This window comes from Neofelis nebulosa, chromosome 18 (assembly GCF_028018385.1).
Source record: "Neofelis nebulosa isolate mNeoNeb1 chromosome 18, mNeoNeb1.pri, whole genome shotgun sequence".
In the NCBI taxonomy this organism is placed as follows: domain Eukaryota; kingdom Metazoa; phylum Chordata; class Mammalia; order Carnivora; family Felidae; genus Neofelis; species Neofelis nebulosa.
Window position 1 is genome coordinate 9,263,163 of NC_080799.1, and position 16,778 is coordinate 9,279,940.

Here is a 16,778-nt window from a genome sequence, read left to right on the forward strand (position 1 = left end):
TGGGAATAGGTCCCCCCCATTTACGCTAAGGCCAGAGAATACAACCAAGTTCCTTTTTAGGCCTCTGATGAAGACACGGAGCCAGCCTTCTTGTGTCCCCAGCGCAGCCACGGCAGCTGGCGTTTTGGTTTTTTCTGCTCCTGCCCCCACTTTCCTCACAACTCTGCCTGGGGCAGTCCCCGTCTCTGAACACCCGGACCTGGTGAGGGGACGATGGGGTTCAGAGAGAGACGGAAGTCAGCCAAGGCAGCTCCAGCGTAGACGATGGAGCGGTCTGCTTAGGCAGAAACCACCATGTGGGAAGAACTGGGGATGGAAAAGGGCAGCTGGGCAAGTGCCACCAGCTGTCACCCCGCCACAGCTGCGTTCCAAGGACTCAGGAATCGGAGCCGAGCCCTCCTCAGTTTGCACAGCTGAGGGACACATTGTTGCAGGGCAGGGTTGGGGGGGGGGGGGGGGACAGCCACTGATAAAGATTCTAGATGTTCTCGAAGCTACTGATGAAACCATCATGCGTCAGTCTAATATGTAAATAACATCTTCCGATTCGTGATGCCAGGCCCTCTGAAGCAGGGGGAAGAAAGCACGTTTACGGAGACCTTGATAAAGAAATTCAGAGCCTGCTTTTATTGAGGCACCCACAGACAGACCCACGATTTGGAAGGGGCGGCAACGTTAACACAACACTCGTGGGTAACGCGACTGAAACACGAAGGGGTGTGAGACGGCTTTACAGGGACATGATGCCTTCATAAGTTAGGGACGCGGACCGCTCACCAACTGCCCTCTCATTTCATGTTCTTCACGAACTCTTCTCCTTTCTTGATGGAGGCCTTCAGCTCAGGGAGGGCTTCGGTGATCATCTTCTCTTCGAAAGGAGAGATCTTGCCGATGCCTAGGTTCTTCTCGATGCCCTTTTTCTGGAGGAGAGAGGAGGTGGTAAAAACGGACAATTCTGAAATTAACAACAACCGCTAAAAATACTGTAAATTTTACAGCCAGTTTCTGTGGACGAGGCTGTTGAGCAAAACCTGCCATGGAACTTCACGGCTCTGCCCCGAGCCTGGGCTTCAGGCAGACGATCCTCGGCTGGGATCTGGACTCGGTCACTCACACCATGTGCACTCTGGCCAAGGCGGTTTCCTCATCTAGAAAACGGGCATACTCTCCACCTCAAAGGAGGCGGTGAGAACACACGCGGGCGACTTGGCACCCAGGGTGCTTGGTCGTTAGCAGCGCCGAATGTTTTTCTTCCCAACACAGAGCATACTTTTGGGTTCTAGTCTTTTCCCCGAGTTGGTAATAGCCACCCGGGTCCGATGTGACATCAGGAAAACAACAGGTGTCTGTCACCGTGTCACCTCCACGGTTGAGCTGGTGTCTGTGTGAGCAGGGGAGGCTTCCAGGCCATCTCCCTGGAGAGCCCTCCCTGACTCCAGGGCCTGCCCCACCACACTGGTCACGGCATTAGTCTGTTTAGTGGGTCTCTCCACCACACGGAGTCCCCGAGGCCCGGGGCCATTGTCTCCGGGATCTTTGGACACCAGGGCATCTGTGGGAAGGGCCCCTGGGTGGCTTGGCATGTCACCACACAGTTCCTTTCTGGGGAGAAGATGAAGGCAACCACACATCTGCCTGACGTCAGCAGCCACCCGCACGTCAGAAACAGAGTGAGACTTAGGGGTTTCTGCTCCCTGAAGGCTTGGGGAGGGTCATCAGACTGGACAGCTGCCTCCAAAACAGCCTGACTGAAGCCAAGCACTGGGGCCAGAGGGGCTCTATCCCAGACACCACGGTTCCAAGGGGGTCTGCAACACATTCCAGGAAGAAAACCGGTAGGGGCAAGAGCAAGGGAGCAGGGGCACCTGAGCTGGAAAATATCACAGCTCTGCCAGCTCTCCAGGCCTCCCCGGAAGAGGGACGGGGCTCGGCGCGCCCCGAGGTCAGAGCAAGAATGAACAAGCATGAGCCACGGGGCGACGTCACACAGGATGGGGAAGGGAAGCCTTTTCCTCCAGAAGTGCCCACGGCTGCCTGGAGACAGAACACGTGTCTCATCAAGAAACACAGCGAGGGGTGCCTGGGTGGCTCAGTCGGTTGAGTGTCCGACTTCAGCTCAGGTCATGATCTCACAGCTTGTGGGTTCGAGCCCCGCATTGGGCTCTGTACTGACAGCGCAGAGCCTGGAGCCTGCTTCGGATTCTGTGTCTCATTCTCGCTCTGCCCCTCCCCAGCTCGTGCTCTGTCTCTGTTCTTCTCAAGAAGAAACATTAAAAAAAAATTAAAACAAAAAAGAAAGAAACACACTGAGACAGCTGCGCTGACCAGCCAGCAGAGCCACAGGGAAGGGATTCACGTGCCAGTGGGTTCCTACGCAGCCCCCCTCACCCTGAGGTTTCTCCCTGCTCTTAATTCTATGATGTGCGTCCACCCTCCAAACCCCAGTGCAGGCCAGGCACCGGGATACAGTTACCGCACAACGGGAAACCAAATTACAGAGCAAACAGCCAGGGCTCCCGACCTTAAGCATAGACAATGAGCCTCCTTCCGCGAGCCCAAGACACAGCCTCCAGGATACGTACCCCCAGCAGTAAAGGTGTGGAGAAATAGGGACAGTCTGTTTCTTGGGATTTAACGAAGGAACATTCGACAACTCCTTCCTTTCCGTTGATGGCATCCACGAGGGAGAAGACAAACCGGGCTCCGGCGTATGCCATAGACAGGGTGGCAGAGCCTAGGAGGGCACGGGCAGGTTAGCCAAGCCAGCACCGGGACCGCAAAGCCCAGGAGAGGCCACCCTGTCAGCTAAGTAACATCTTCCACATCTTCCCCTTTAGCGGTGAAGAATTCAGTCAGCGTCTCTTCATTTTACAAACTCATGAATGGCACACAACTGGCTTCGCCAAGCTCAGACACCCTTCCATGCCACACAGCCGAGCTGCCCTCTGCTGCGGGATGGGCCCACCCAGTGAACACATCTGAAGCTAAGAGAAGGGTTCGCTGCCTGCCCGGGCCCTTCCAGTCTTCAGCCGTGAGCTGGAGGGCCTCTGGCATCAGCACCCCACACGGGGGTCGTCCCCCAAGAATCTACCTGCTCCAGCTTTGGCCTTCACCACCTCCGTGCCGGCCTCCTGGATCCGCCCAGTGACGGCTGTCAGCTGGTCCTGGGGTAGGTCCACCTTGGGAGTACACTGCAGGCCAAAGTCACAGGGAGCACGTGAGCAGGGGCTGCTGCCACTCCCAGACCCCATGTTCCCTCCCCCTGTCATGGCAGGACCCCCCCACCGCCACTGCACGGGATACCAAGACCACCTTTGCTTTAAAGTACGTCACCTTTTTGGGAGGTGTAGTGCGGTCCCTACTCATTTTTTTTTTTTTTAAGTGGGTTCCACACCCAACCTGGGGCTTGAACTCACGACCCTGAGATTAAGAGTCATAGGCTCCAGTGACTGAGCCAGCCAGGCACTCCCGGTTCCTACTCATTTTTAAAGAACTTTTAGTATTTTGGACTAATTTTAGATTTAGCGAAGAGTCGTAAAAACAGCACAAAGATTTCCCTCACCCAGCCTACCCTAACGTTAGCATCTCACGTAACCACGGGGCAATTCTAAGGAACAGAAAAATCTTCATCGATATGTTGACTACGGGCCCCACCCAGAGGTCACCCACTTCCCCACTGCTGTCCCTTTCCTGTCCCTTTTCTGATCCAGGACCCCAGCGGATGGTTATCCCAGCTCAGTCTACTCCTTAGTGGTCCCGTCTTCCGGGACACTTGTCAAGAGTACTGACTGCTCATTTTGTAGAATGTCTCTCAATTTAGATTTACGGGAGATTTCCCTCATGCTTTTCTTACAACGTTATGCACTTCTGGTGAGGACACCACAAATATTTTGAGTCCTTCCGTGTGCATTAAACTCGGGGATCAGGACACTGGTTTCATTTTCCTCATTCGCGGTGGCGTTCACCTGGTCTCTACTCGTTTTTAAACACAACAGCTTTGCCTGCTCTGACCTACCCGGGAATTCAGCGGTCCCCACGGCAGTCTCGCCGTGTTGGGAGCAGGCCGCCGCGAGCACCTTCTGACCGCGCTCACTCCCGCAGGTGTGGACCCCGACTTGCCGGAGCCCAACCGCAGCCCCACTGGCCACTCGAGAGCCCCCCAGACAATGGGCGGGCCGTAACCACAGCAGGAATCCTCTCGAAATACAAAGATGCTGAGTTCTTTGTCAGTCTGTCTTTAGTGCCTCAAAGCGGAACCCCTGAAAGGCGTTCGTGATCCTAAGGCTTCCTGGCAAAGGTGACGCACTTACCTGAGAGATAAGGGGGATGATGGTCTTCCCAGCATGGCCACCAATGACAGGAACATTGACTCGAGCTGGATCCAAACCCTGGCCACCAGAGTATGAAGCTTTGTTAATTTTTAAAGCTCTTTGAGTATAAAATGTCATATCCACCTAAAGCACCGATCCTGGAAAAACCCACGGAACTCAGAACAAAGAAACCACAAAAGACTGAGTCCAGCTGTATTTAGAGTCCCTCCCCCGGCCCCACCACATGGTGGAGCAGCAGTGTGAACGGGGCAGTGCGGAGTGACGCGTCATCTGGGAAGGTTACTACGAGGGTCTTCCTTTACAGTGAGCAGAAAACGGCCTCCATGTAGGGTCCCCCCCGGTGATCCTCGTCAGTCTGGTATCTTCTCAGAACCTGAGGATGACCGTCGTCTTCCCCAGAGCTAATGTCATTCTCCTAGCACAAGCCCAGACTCATGTCCCTACACTGTGTCAGAGACAACAAGTCAAATTCCCTTGCCTTCATTCTAGAGCAAAATTCAAAAACAATTCTAGGAAACCCGGGGGTGAGAAGAACTCTGTCAGCTCAATCTGTGATCAGGACAGAATAAAACTGAGTTGTAAGGGGTCAAAACCCCATGGTTCTTTGTGGGGGCCTGCCAGAAGAGGCTGATTCGTTTGTTAAACCGGAGGCACAACGCCCCCACAAATCTGTGGACCAGGTATTTCTTAAGACGGTCAAAAAAAGGAATCTGGTGGGAGTTATGGGAGGGAAGTGAGCAGTCCCCAAATGATGCCACTTTTCTCAAATGCCGTGGCTGTTAAAGAGAGCAGCCCTCAGTTAGGAACCAGCCTTGCCCGGGAAGGGGGACACAGCTGGATCAAGTTCATGGAGCAGGGGGCTCACGTGGAGGTACCTCTGTGCCAAGGCAGTGTGCTGGTCACCAGGGACACAGGCGTGGACAGACAGAGCCCCCGTTTTTGAGACACTCACTGTCGATTACAAGACAGACACAAATGACGTCCCACTGTCATGTGCTAAGACAGCCGCATGGGGCGGCCTTGGAAGGGTAGCACTTCCTTAGCCTGGGAGAGCCTTCTTGGGAGAGACTTAACTTCATCTGGGAAGCAGCAGGAGGACTTTGCCAAAGGAAGCGTTTTCTAGGCTAAATGAGCAGAGGCCTAGGGTACAAGAAATACCTACAACATCAGCAGAAATGCAAAGAGAAGGTGGCAAAGGGGGCAAGAGATGGCCGAGGGACTGAGGAGGGTCCAGACGCTGGAGGTTTAAGGGCCAACATTCATTCCTGATACAATTCAGGATTTTCTGAGAACGCCAGAGACCTGAGGTAAAGGGCAATTCACTGAACTGAAGCCTGACAAGCATTAGAGTCTCTGCCAGGGGCCAAGACACCCCCCTTCCTCCACCTCAAACAGAACTTCTCTGGCTACGATAGCACCGTCCAGAACTTTCTGCGAGAACACAGAAGCCACATCTGAAATGTGGCCAGTGCAACGAGGACACGGATTTCTAGTTTTATGTAATTCTAAGTAACCAAACCAGCCCCATGTAGCCAGTGTGTTGCCGCAGGTCTGGGGCCTGGGGGAGATGGTGTGCTTCGGCCAAGAGCTGGTAGCACCACGAGAGCCCAAAGGGAATGAGCACTGTGGCTTCCATGAAACTGGGCTGGGAGCCTCAGGAAGCCCGAACCCCACCCTCTCGGCCCGTTCTCGGTCAGACTCAGCTGAGCACAAGCTCACCCAGAAAGCTGGTCCTGACTCAGACAACCGCCCTACACGCCCGCGCCGAACCGGTTACTCGATAATATTGTCTCTTGAATCCCAAGGGCTCCCCTATCTTCTGGATCTCTGGGACACCCGCGCCTAGCACAGAAGCTGGGGACGCGCCGCAGCACGAGCTGAAGCAGGGTGTCACGCCTCAGAGGCAAACCTGCCAGGCGCACAGGGAGCAGGGGGTACAACGAAGGTCAATGGTGTCGTGTGTGCCCTCCTTGCTTGGCCGTGCGCATGACCCCTGTTCCTACTTTAGAGTCCCCCTCATCTGCAAAGTCAGAAAAAAACGGCCTGAAGCTCAGGAAGGGCACTTCTTTAGGTCAGAGGAAGTGGTTCTGCTGGATCCACACCCCAAGACTCGGAAGCGACCAACGAGAGGCACCGAGGACGCCAGAGCTGGTGCCCGTGTCGAACCCACCCCAGGACAGGCCTGGCAGCTCAGTCGGCAGCCCAAGGAGCCGCAGGCAACCGGCCAGATGCGAACTCGCTGAGGCAACCCAAGAAGGGAGCCAGAACTATCCATCAGCAACGAAAGTCCTGACACCTCGGGCCTTCTGGAACCTTCCTTAGTTCTTCGTGTTTGCCAACTTTACCATTTGTCTAACAATCAGCAGGTAAATCCTGTTAGTTCTAATTTTCAGAGGCAATGAACTTGGAGAGTACAACCCAGCTGAGCCAGCGAGAAACCCAGGAAAAGCCTGGACCCATAAGGCACCAGGGAGGACAGACAGAATCGAGTCAAGACTGAAGCTGGCCATGGTTCAAACCTGCATGGGCCTGTGTGGATTGCCCAAGAAAGCGTGAGGGCAACTCTCCCCAACAGGGGCAAGCCCCAAGAACACTGATGACTCTGGAGTCCCAAGTGATGTGTTAAGTGCCTGGTCTCCTATGCCCATAGGTCAGCCAAGGACAGCCAGGAACATAACTTGAAAAATATCCGGCGCAACTCTTACCTTCAGTTCTGCAATAAAAGTGTTGGCTCTGACAATGTCCAGGGTTGTCACCCCGAAGATTTTATTGGGGTTGTATACTCCATGCTTCTTGAAAACTTCCGCCGTGATCGGGATGGTGGAGTTAACCTAGTAGATCGAGAGAGTGGCGTAACTTGCCCTGCATTCTGAGAGAAGAGGCATGCGACGGAAGGACAAGTCTCTTCCCCAGACCATTAATAAGTCCTAAGGTGCCAAACTGCTCCGCTGTTTACAAGCAAGTCACCCTCAAGACAGAACAGGTCACCGTGGGCCAACTTCCTCTTTTCCCCCTGATGTGAACAAAGAGCCCTTCGTCTTGGCAGGTGCTGTTTACCCCTAGTGGCTTCTGGGCCCACAGCTCCAATGGGCACGTGCCTTGCCAGCTATCGACCTAAATCGTGAGGACGGCTCCACCGGACACCGTCCTCCCCAGCTGGGGCTGACACCTGAACGGCCATTCCTAAAACAGGACGGCATCGCACACGGCCAGAGACCGAGGGCTCGGGGTCAAGTCCCAGCTCTGCTGCGCTGCGAGGCAACCCTGGGCAAGCTTCCTCAACTCCTAGGACTTGGTTCCTCACCGTAACACAGAGGAGGCAACTAGTCCACGAGGCTGTGAGGGTTATAGGACTTAATATACAGCAAGTGCGGACACGTTGCCGGGTGCATAGAAAACATGTAATAAAAACAAAAGAAAACGGCAGGACTTCTATCAGGCACCAGGTTAGCTTCCCAGCAGCAGCTGCTTTCCATGGCTGACTGGATGCCCCGAGGAGGGTGAGCCAGGTGGAGATCCGCTTCTCAGAGGCACCGGGCACAGCCTCTCGTGGGGCACAATCTCGTGGATTGGCAGGCACATCCCCAGTCAACACCACTGTGGCTGCACTTCTATCCAGAACCCGATCCTCAGAGACCAGATTCACCCAGGAGGGAGGCACGGAGAGGGCTGTGGTTAAATGCAACCCGGGCTGCTGGGGAGGCTTGGGGGCCACGCCGTCTTCTCGGGGAGGAGACAGCACGTGTGCTTTCAGGTTTGGAGGATAAGCTCCCTACAAAAACCCGTGAGCAGGGCCTGGGGTGGCTGTGCAAGTGTGACAGGGAACCAGGAAGGGCAAACCCCGAGTAGAATACAGTAGAAGAAGTCAACAGGCCACAACCATCAGGGTTGAATGGAGCCTAAAGAATGGACTTTTCCAGGGCGCCTGGGTGGCTCGTTCGGTTGAGCATCCAACTCTTGATTTCAGCTCAGGTCATGATCTCAGGGTTGTGGGATCGAGCCCCGCATCTGTGTGGACAGCGGAGCCTGTCTGGGATTCTCTCTCTCTCTGTCCCTCTCCCTCTTGCACACGTGCACGTGCTCTCTCAAAATAAATAAATAAACATTAAAACAACAATGACGGACTTTTCAGGTGGAGAAACTAAGACACAGAGAGGGGAAGTGATTTGCCCAAAGGCACACAAATGGTGGAAAACCCAGGCTGAAATTCCCAGTTACTTCATCCAATCTGTCCCCTGCAGCACCTTAACCGGATATTTGTCCCTGTAAGCATATCTGCACACTTTTGCTAATTTTGAGCTTTCGGCACAGTATTCATGGCCTACCTGCCAGAGGCACTTACCGGGTTTGAAATGATGCAGATCATGGCCTCGGGGCAATGCTGGGCGCAGGCAGCGGTCAGGGTGGCCACGATGGAGGCATTGGTGTTGAACAGATCATCTCGTGTCATGCCTGAGAACGACCCAATTCAACATGCTCACAGAGCATGGAAGGAATTGCCAAAGGTGTAACAAGTGCTCTGTTACGGTTGTTAGATACCCTGGGTGAGACAGGGTCCCCCTTCCAAGGAAATCTATCTTGTAGGAGAAACAACCTAGTGTGACACGTGCCCAAACAGAGGCTGGTGGAGGGGGTGGAGGGGGTGGAGGGGGTGGAGGGGGTGGAGTGTGGGGAAGAACCAGGGAGGGAGGGATCTGAGGAGGATCATCCAGGATCAGTGAGAATTCCCGAGGGGCGGGTGAAGGAAAGGGCACTCCACGCGGACAGCGGGCACAGAAGCACCAGACTGAGCAGGGGACAGACACAGCAGACGCGTGTAAGTCTTTTGCCAGGCCAAGGAGGAGATTTCCCTCTATCCCGCAGGTACTGGGGAGCCTTTGGAATTTTTCTCTGCCATGGAAACAATGACTTGATCCAGTTTAAAGGAAAACCACTTCCTCACCTGACCCGCAGGGAGACACTAGGCAGGGCTTTCAAACACACACCTGGTTTTCTCGGGACTCCTGCGGGAATAACCACCACATCACAACCTTTCAGGCAGTCTGGCAGCTGCTCAGGTCCGAGGTAGCCTAGAAAATACCATCCCCCCAGGAAAGAGCAAGTTCACCGTTTCTGATCTGGGCAGGCGAGCACATCTTTGGGGACAGAGCTGGGGAAGATGGCCAGCCCCACCCGGGTCCGACGCCGACTGAAGGCCTCAGGTGCAAGGCCCACCTGTGAAGTGCTTCCTGGCCACTAATGCCCATGAGTTTGACAATCCCGGCACTCTCTCACGCTACTTTCCTCCAGCCGCCAACTGCCCAGCCCCCGACCCATTCAGAATGGACCAACCCTAGAGGTTTTCCCCAAACCAAACCAAGTCCGCTGTTTGCCTTCACCTGACCCGCTAGCTCCTGAAAGGCCTTCTCAGCCCCCAGGTCAAAGAGCTGCTTATCTCCCTCCCCAATCATCCTGACGAAAGCTCCATCTCGGGGTCAGATCAGAAGGCACACTGAGCGCCATGAAAGAAAGTCACAGAGCTGACAACGCAGGACTCTAAGCGTTTGAATCTAGTTTGCTTGCTCGTAGGGGAAAAGGTCCATTTTCAAAGATTTCAAGGGAAATTTGCTCCAGTGACCAAAATCTGCTTTGATTTGAACTTTTTCCTTATTGCAGGACCTTCCAGAAGACCTGAAAGAGGACGAGCAAACCAACTGAGGCTATGGAAGGCACAAAAACGTAAGTTCTGACAGTTGACCTCCTGAGCTGTTTGCACCAGCGGAGGATGCGTGTAAACACCACCACACAGGGCACTTCCATACACCGTCAGCAGAGACGGATCACTGCCACCGCGATGCACCGCCATTTGGTGTATAATACGGTATAATCTTTGACATAGTCACACCTCCTGATTCCACTTTTGGAATCCTAAGAAACAAGATGTGAAGATGAAGATGTTCGTCACAGCTGTGTTTGTGTCTCCAGTGGAGAAACACAGGAAATAGCCCAAAGGCCAACAGGACGGGCATAATAAATCAGTGACCAACTACAGAATTGCCTTAAAAATGATTTAACCAAGGGGCGCATGGGTGGCTCAGTCAATTGAGGATCCCACTCTTGATTTCGGCTCAGGTCATGACTTCAGGGTTGTGGGATTGAACCCCATGTTGGGTTCTGCACTGAGTGTGGAGGCTGCTTGGGAGTCTCTCTCTGCCCGTCCCCCACTCGTGCATGTGTATGCGTGCGTGTGTGTGCGTGCGTGTGTGTGTGTGTGTGCGTGTGTGTGTGTGTACATATTCTCGCTCTAAGAATAAACTTAAAAAAAAAATGGTTTAACCAATTTGGTAACACGGATAAATACTGCTACAAAGTAAAGGTAAGGGGCGCCTGGGTGGCTCAGTCAGTTGAACTTCTGACTTCGGCTCAGGCCATGATCTCATGGTTTTCTGAGTTCAAGCCCCATATCGGGCTCTCTGCTATCAGCACAGAGCCTGCTTTAGATCCTCTGTCCCGCTGTCTCTCTGCCCCTGCCCCGCTCGCATGCTCTCTCTCTCTCAAAAGTAAACTTTAAAAAAAAAAAAAAAGTTAAAATAACCAGGATATATAAGTCCCCCCAAATTCCCCTTCCTGATCCTATTGTCTTTTCAAATTAGAAAAAATTAAAAATGGGAAGATTAGACCACCTTTGTTTTCTTCTGAAAGATATTGCTATATAATTTTTACAGGCTCAAGTCCAGAAAGACATTAATTACTTGTGAAATTCAGTTCTACGATGAACATGGAAACCCTGGCTCTGATGTAGTTTCGTCGAAGAATTCTATTCTACGGCTTGGATCCCGGTCTACCGGGGAGAAGAGAAGCAGAGTCCAGGGTCAGCGTGCCCAGTACCTTTCACAGCTGCTCTGGTCTCGATGTGGCTCAGATCTGCAGCCACTCCGGGTGTGTGAGCAATGTCGTAGAGGGTCAGGCGGCTCACCAAGGGGCTGTTCTTGAGGAGAAGCGAAAGGGGCTGCCCAATTCCTCCAGAAGCCCCTAACACGGCTACTTTAGCATTGTTCTGTAAAGGGGCACAGAGAAAGGACTCTTAATATAGAATCGGCATTAAAAGTATTCACATGACAGCCTGTAAAATACCACACTGGGCCTCCTTTATGGCCATGGTGCCAAAGAAGACACAATTGTATTTCGACCAGTCCAAAGGTCCAGTTTTCTTTTGAAACACAGAAGCTTATCTCAGGAAAATGAGGAACTTAGGTCTACAGATGTTGTCACCGTCCGGGTCGTACTGCACACACCCTCCGCAAGGGGAACAAGCCTCACTCAGGCTGCCTTCCCTGCAGCCTGTAGTTTTAAAAACTATACACACACGCATGCAAGCACCTACCAGCAGGCTGTCACGGTACTTGGGGATGCGGACTTCCTACCTGCCACACGCTAGAATGACTTGCCAACTACAACAAGGCCTGCGAGCTGGAAGACGTGCAGACGGGGTAAGGGGCATCTAGTGTGACAAGCGCCACACAGGTAGATGCCGGGAAAGGTAGCGGTACAAAGAGAACGAGCTGTTTGGGGGGGATTTTGAAGGATGAGTAGGAGTTTACCAGATGGATGCCAGGGGGAGGAGTATGGAATATGGCCTACTGAAGGGAAACAGTCCTCTATGGCTCGAGCATTGCTGGACACACGTGGAGGAAGGAAGAAGGTAGGGCCAAAGCTAAGGGCCTAGCAGAGTGCATCGAGTTCTTTTGGGCAAAGGAGGACCACTGAAAGGCCTTAAAAGCTGGGAAAAGCATGTCCAGAACTGTGTTTTACAAAGTTATGAGGCAGAATGGAAGACAGACGTAGATCTTCAAGAATGGAGGCAGGGAGACTACTGCAATAGTCCAAGCATGATTCAAGGGTGGGATAAAGGCAAGCATGAAGGATGGGTGAGCTACAAGTGATTCAGTTACTCCCTCCCCTCTCCCTCTATCCAGATGGTGAGCAGAGGGACAAATCTGGGATGACAGCTTCCTGGCTTAAGCAGACAACGTTGCCTTTAAGCTTGGTCTGGAGGTCCTATCCATCTGCACTGGGATTAATGGTAGCCACGGACAAGGCACAAAAGAGAACACAGAGTGACAGGAGCACTAGAGACAGAGCCCTATGAATACCAGCATAAAGGAGGAAGAGGAGTCTGTGAAGGATGATGACCAGGTGAGACTTAAATTAAGGCCACCCTCACCCCAGCCATCCTGAATAACTAATTCAATGACTGCCTCCTGGTAACCTTTCCTATGAAAGGAATTGATGAAGTGGGATACAAGCCAAACACAGGCAATTTGATTCTTCAATTTGGGAAGGAAGGAAGGAAAGAAAGAAAGGAAAGAAAGGAAAGAAAGGAAAGAAAGAAAGAAAGAAAGAAAGGAAGAAAGAAAGAAAGAAAAAGAAAGAAAGAAAGAAAGAAAGAAAGAAGAAAAGAAGAAAAACTAAGTCTTAGAAGAACAGATCTATTCTAAGCAGTGCTCTGAAGCTCGCTCTTATTATACACAAGGTACCCTTCCCCATAAGGCTCACTCAAGGCCTAACCAAAATTCCTCGGTGAGCTGGTTTCTGCTGTAACCCAACAAATGAGAAGGGGGATTATTCCTGGCAGGCAGGCAGGCAGGCAGCTGCCAGGGAAGGAGACAAACTGAGAAAACAGAGACAAAAATCCAAAGCACTGCATGTGGCCATCTAGGGTCCTTATACTATCGACACAGATCTCTACGGCAACGGATGCTGGTAATTATGGACTTTGGTTATCAAAACCTGAAACTAAACCCCAAACCAAGCCCAACCAACCGCCCATCATGTGCCATCTGCTTAAGAAAGGTAAACCCTAAAAGCATAAACAACTAAAATTCAAACTCAGTTTTGTTTTGTTTTTTAAATTGGTACTGTGGGGCGCCTGGGTGGCTCAGTCGGTTAAGCGTCCGACTTCAGCCAGGTCACGATCTCGCGGTCCGTGAGTTCGAGCCCCGCGTCAGGCTCTGGGCTGATGGCTTGGAGCCTGGAGCCTGTTTCCGATTCTGTGTCTCCCTCTGTCTCTGCCCCTCCCCCGTTCATGCTGTGTCTCTCTCTGTCCAAAAATAAAAACGTTGAAAAAAAAAAAAATTTTAAATTGGTACTGTAAAGGGGGACCCCTGACTTCCCAGAAGACCTCACTAGCCACATCAACCAGAACCCAAGGCCTGGCAATGTCATCCACTTCCAGACCTTCAGTTATCACTCTCACGTCTTGTCTCTAATCCTTGGAACTCTCAAATTCCAACTCCCACATTCCCAGCTCTGTTAGACATTCCAACTGTCTAAATAAGTTTATGCTATCTCTCCTACCCTGTTCCCAAATAGTACCTGTGTTCTCCCAAATCCAAACCCTTAGAAGCATTTCCTGCCTCTTCCCTTATCCTGCCTTCCCTTCCGCCAGTTAAGACAGGAAGGACTTGGCATCTCAAACACCTTCCCAACCTGTCCCTGACTTCTGTTCCTGTTCCATTGTCTATCTTTGGCCCCTCACCACCACCTTCAACCATTCTTCAGAAAATTAAACTTTTGAGGGGCGCCTGGGTGGCTCAGTCGGTAAAGCGGCCGACTTCGGCTCAGGTCATGATCTCGCGGTCCGTGAGTTCGAGCCCCGCGTCGGGCTCTGTGCTGACAGCTCAGAGCCTGGAGCCTGCTTCGGATTCTGTGTCTCCCTCTCTCTCTGACCCTCCCCCATTCATGCTCTGTCTCTCTCTGTCTCAAAAATAAATAAACATTAAAAAAATTAAAAAAACAAAAAAAAAGAAAATTAAACTTTTGAGGGGCACCTGGGTGGCTTAGTCAGTAAAGCATCTGACTTCGGCTCAGGTCATGATCTCACGGCTTGTGGGTTCGAGCCCTGCATGGGGCTCTGTGCTGACAGCTGGGAGCCTGGAGCCTGTTTTGGATTGTCTCCCTCTCTCTCTCTCTGCCCCTCCCCCGCTCACACTCTGTCTCTGTCTCTCTCTCAAAATAAACATAATAAAAAATTTCATTAAAAAAAGAAAATTAAACTTTTGGGCATTTCACTTCCTTGCTCAAAAATCTCCTTGAAGTTCCTCATGCCCAGATTGCTCAGCCCGGCTTCCAAGGCTGACCAGGGCAGTGGATCCACCATGGAGCCCCATGGAGATTACTCAAAAATAAAATAAAAAAGAAACAGACTGACCTGATGCCCTCACCAGGGTCCTTAAGTGAATCGGTCCCTTATGATACATAAGATAATCTCCTCCCTTATGATACCCGAGATGACCTCCTCGCTCGCTTTTACTTTCAATGTTGAGGTGATGTCATTGTTTGTCTATTACAAGGTTTCGTTAATTTAGTTAACATGTATAAAAACACAGTCCTTCAGTGGCGGAATCTTTACAATGTGATGAGAATCTGTGGTACTGCAGAGATTAACTGGTGATCTCTTCCTAAAAGACCAGTCTCCAAACTTGCTGACCTTTTCTGCGCTGAGGAGTGGTGGTCAACAGCACACTGCTCAGTGTGCTTTATGATGTAAGTTTACTATAGTTTCTTTTTAAAGTTCTATTTTCTTGTGTTGTAACACATATATGAGTACACACATGGAGAAATAAATATATTGAGGCTGTGCACTTGATTCACTTTTACTGTTAAGGATAGAGGATCCAAAGTCTCTAGACCAATGTTACCTACTTTGCTCATCAAGCTCATCTTTCTGACTTACTCTAATGCCTTCATCAATACTGCCACTTCTATGTCCATATGCATTTTATTTTAATTTTTTAGAGAGAAAGAGTGCAAGTGGGGGAGGAGGCAGAGGGAGAGACAGTCTTAAGCAGGCTCCATGTTCAGCACGGAGCCTGATGCGGGGCTCAATCCCATGACTCTGGGACCATGACCTGGGCCAAAATCAAGAGTCGATGCTCAACCAGCTGAGCTACCCAGGTGCCCCTCCACTACGCATTTTAAACTCAACATTTCAAACTGAGCTCCTGATAGCCTCCCCCTGTCCAAATCCACTCTCTGCCAGCAGTCTTTCCCATCTCAGCAATCAGCAATGTCAAAGCCTGAAGTCTTGGTGTCCTCCGTCTGGAACCCTATTTATCAGACCATCTGTCGGCAAATCCTACGGTGTTACCTGTGATCAGTTCCCTTCCCCCCACTCCTCAGCATCAATCTTCAGCATCTGTCCTAAGTTTACTCCTTTTGAGCCTATCTCAAGTGCCACTTCTTAGACATCTTATCTCCTGCAGCACCCAGCACAGATCTTGGCAAGCATGGATACTCAATGCTATTACTGTGTACTTACTCTTCAAATGAACTGAATACACAAGCAACTGACCTGAAGGACAGAAGCTAAAGCAGAAATTTGGAATCTCCTTTACTAATCACCTCCCTTTTGGATGCAGTGCTTAAGAGGCAACGTGGGCATCTCCTGGGTTCTCAAACTTTGGTTATATTGGAATCACCTGGGACACCTGATAAACATACAAAGGTGTAGGTACTACCCTCCCTTCAATGAACCTGGGTCTGGTCTGCATTAGCTTTCAGGTGATTCTGACACACACCAGTTTGAGAACCACCATCCTAGAAGATGCCTAAAAATAGCTTAGGTTAAGTACTCCCAGGCCAAGTGTTGCACAGTCACCACACCTGGGGTCAGGCCCAGTCCTCCCACAGCAGGAAGGATCCTTCAAAAGAGTCCTTAAGAGGAAGCAGCGTCTTTAGGTTCTTAAAAGGAAGCTTGGTAATTCAAAAGCCACTGACGGTGAGCGGAAGAGCTGGCTTTTAATCCTCTGGCTAAATGACTGTGTAACAACCTTGGACCAGTTCCCTACCCTCGGTATCTCATTTTGTATTATGGAGTTAATAATTACACGTTATTTGTACGGATGCTACAGAAAGAACAAGGTTAGTACTATAGAAAGTTGCATACAAGCATAAATTACTTTCGGGCCCTGCAGCCGAAAGTTATTGGTTATCAATAAGCAGCCCGGGCTTCTCAACCCTGAAGGAATGCAGGGCAAGAACAGGTCCTCTTGGGGTCCGGAGGACGAGCTGGGGGACTCCCCCCACCACTTTCTCCCGGGCTTTCTTTTGGCACTTCCCGCACAGTAACCGGGCCGGCCCAGGGCGCCACAGCCGCGGGTCGGTACCGGGCCGCCCTGCGATCTAGGGCGGCCCCGGGGATCAGGGCTGCTCGCGAGCCCAGAACCCACGTGGCCCAGGCAGGGGACCCCCGCCTGCAGGCAGCCCCTCATCGGGCCTACCTGGGCTGAGGTGCTGAAGCTGCGGCGGAGAGCGGCGCCGGCAGGGCGGGCGAGGGCGGACAGCATGGCTGTAGCGGGAGGGGCGCGGACCGGCAGGCAAAGGAGCTGGCGGAGGCAAGTGACACCAACGACCTCCACGGTGTACAGGCCCTGCCGGCTCCGCTCCGCCCGGCCTCGCGAGAATGGC

The 16,778-nt window shown here is 51.9% G+C and overlaps 2 protein-coding genes across 3 annotated transcripts in view; one reads left to right on the forward strand and one right to left on the reverse strand.

Annotated features, from left to right (window-relative positions):
• Positions 1-604: 604 nt before the first annotated feature.
• MDH2 (malate dehydrogenase 2) lies at positions 605-16,773 on the reverse strand. The gene is made up of 9 exons (XM_058710854.1): positions 16,592-16,773; positions 11,199-11,367; positions 9,317-9,400; positions 8,674-8,783; positions 7,037-7,162; positions 4,311-4,388; positions 3,092-3,191; positions 2,583-2,734; positions 605-920 (listed from the first exon to the last, which is right to left on the reverse strand). Exons 1-9 carry the CDS (start codon positions 16,655-16,657, stop codon positions 789-791), a joined length of 1,017 nt encoding a protein of 338 aa, XP_058566837.1. The 5' UTR covers positions 16,658-16,773; the 3' UTR covers positions 605-788.
• STYXL1 (serine/threonine/tyrosine interacting like 1) overlaps positions 10,032-16,778 on the forward strand; it is a 78,330-nt gene continuing 71,583 nt past the window's right edge. The window contains exon 1 of one of the 2 annotated variants that reach the window (XM_058710859.1): positions 10,032-10,049. In XM_058710859.1, coding sequence (XP_058566842.1) covers positions 10,033-10,049 — 17 coding nt within the window. In that variant the 5' untranslated portion in view covers position 10,032. Of the gene's footprint in view, positions 10,050-16,074; positions 16,233-16,778 lie in introns of those variants that run through there. The other variant, XM_058710858.1, reaches the window with a different exon arrangement.

What these genes read in the sequence shown, in the direction of transcription:
- MDH2 (XM_058710854.1), bottom strand. Translation starts at nt 16,657, where the DNA reads ATGCTGTCCGCCCTCGCCCGCCCTGCCGGCGCCGCTCTCCGCCGCAGC. An exon ending in GCTTCAGCACCTCAGCCCAG is followed by an intron (nt 11,368 to 16,591) that starts GTAGGCCCGATG and finishes GCCCCTTTACAG; the next exon opens with AACAATGCTAAAGTAGCCGT. An exon ending in CTTTTATTGCAGAACTGAAG is followed by an intron (nt 4,389 to 7,036) that starts GTAAGAGTTGCG and finishes TCTGGTGGCCAG; the next exon opens with GGTTTGGATCCAGCTCGAGT.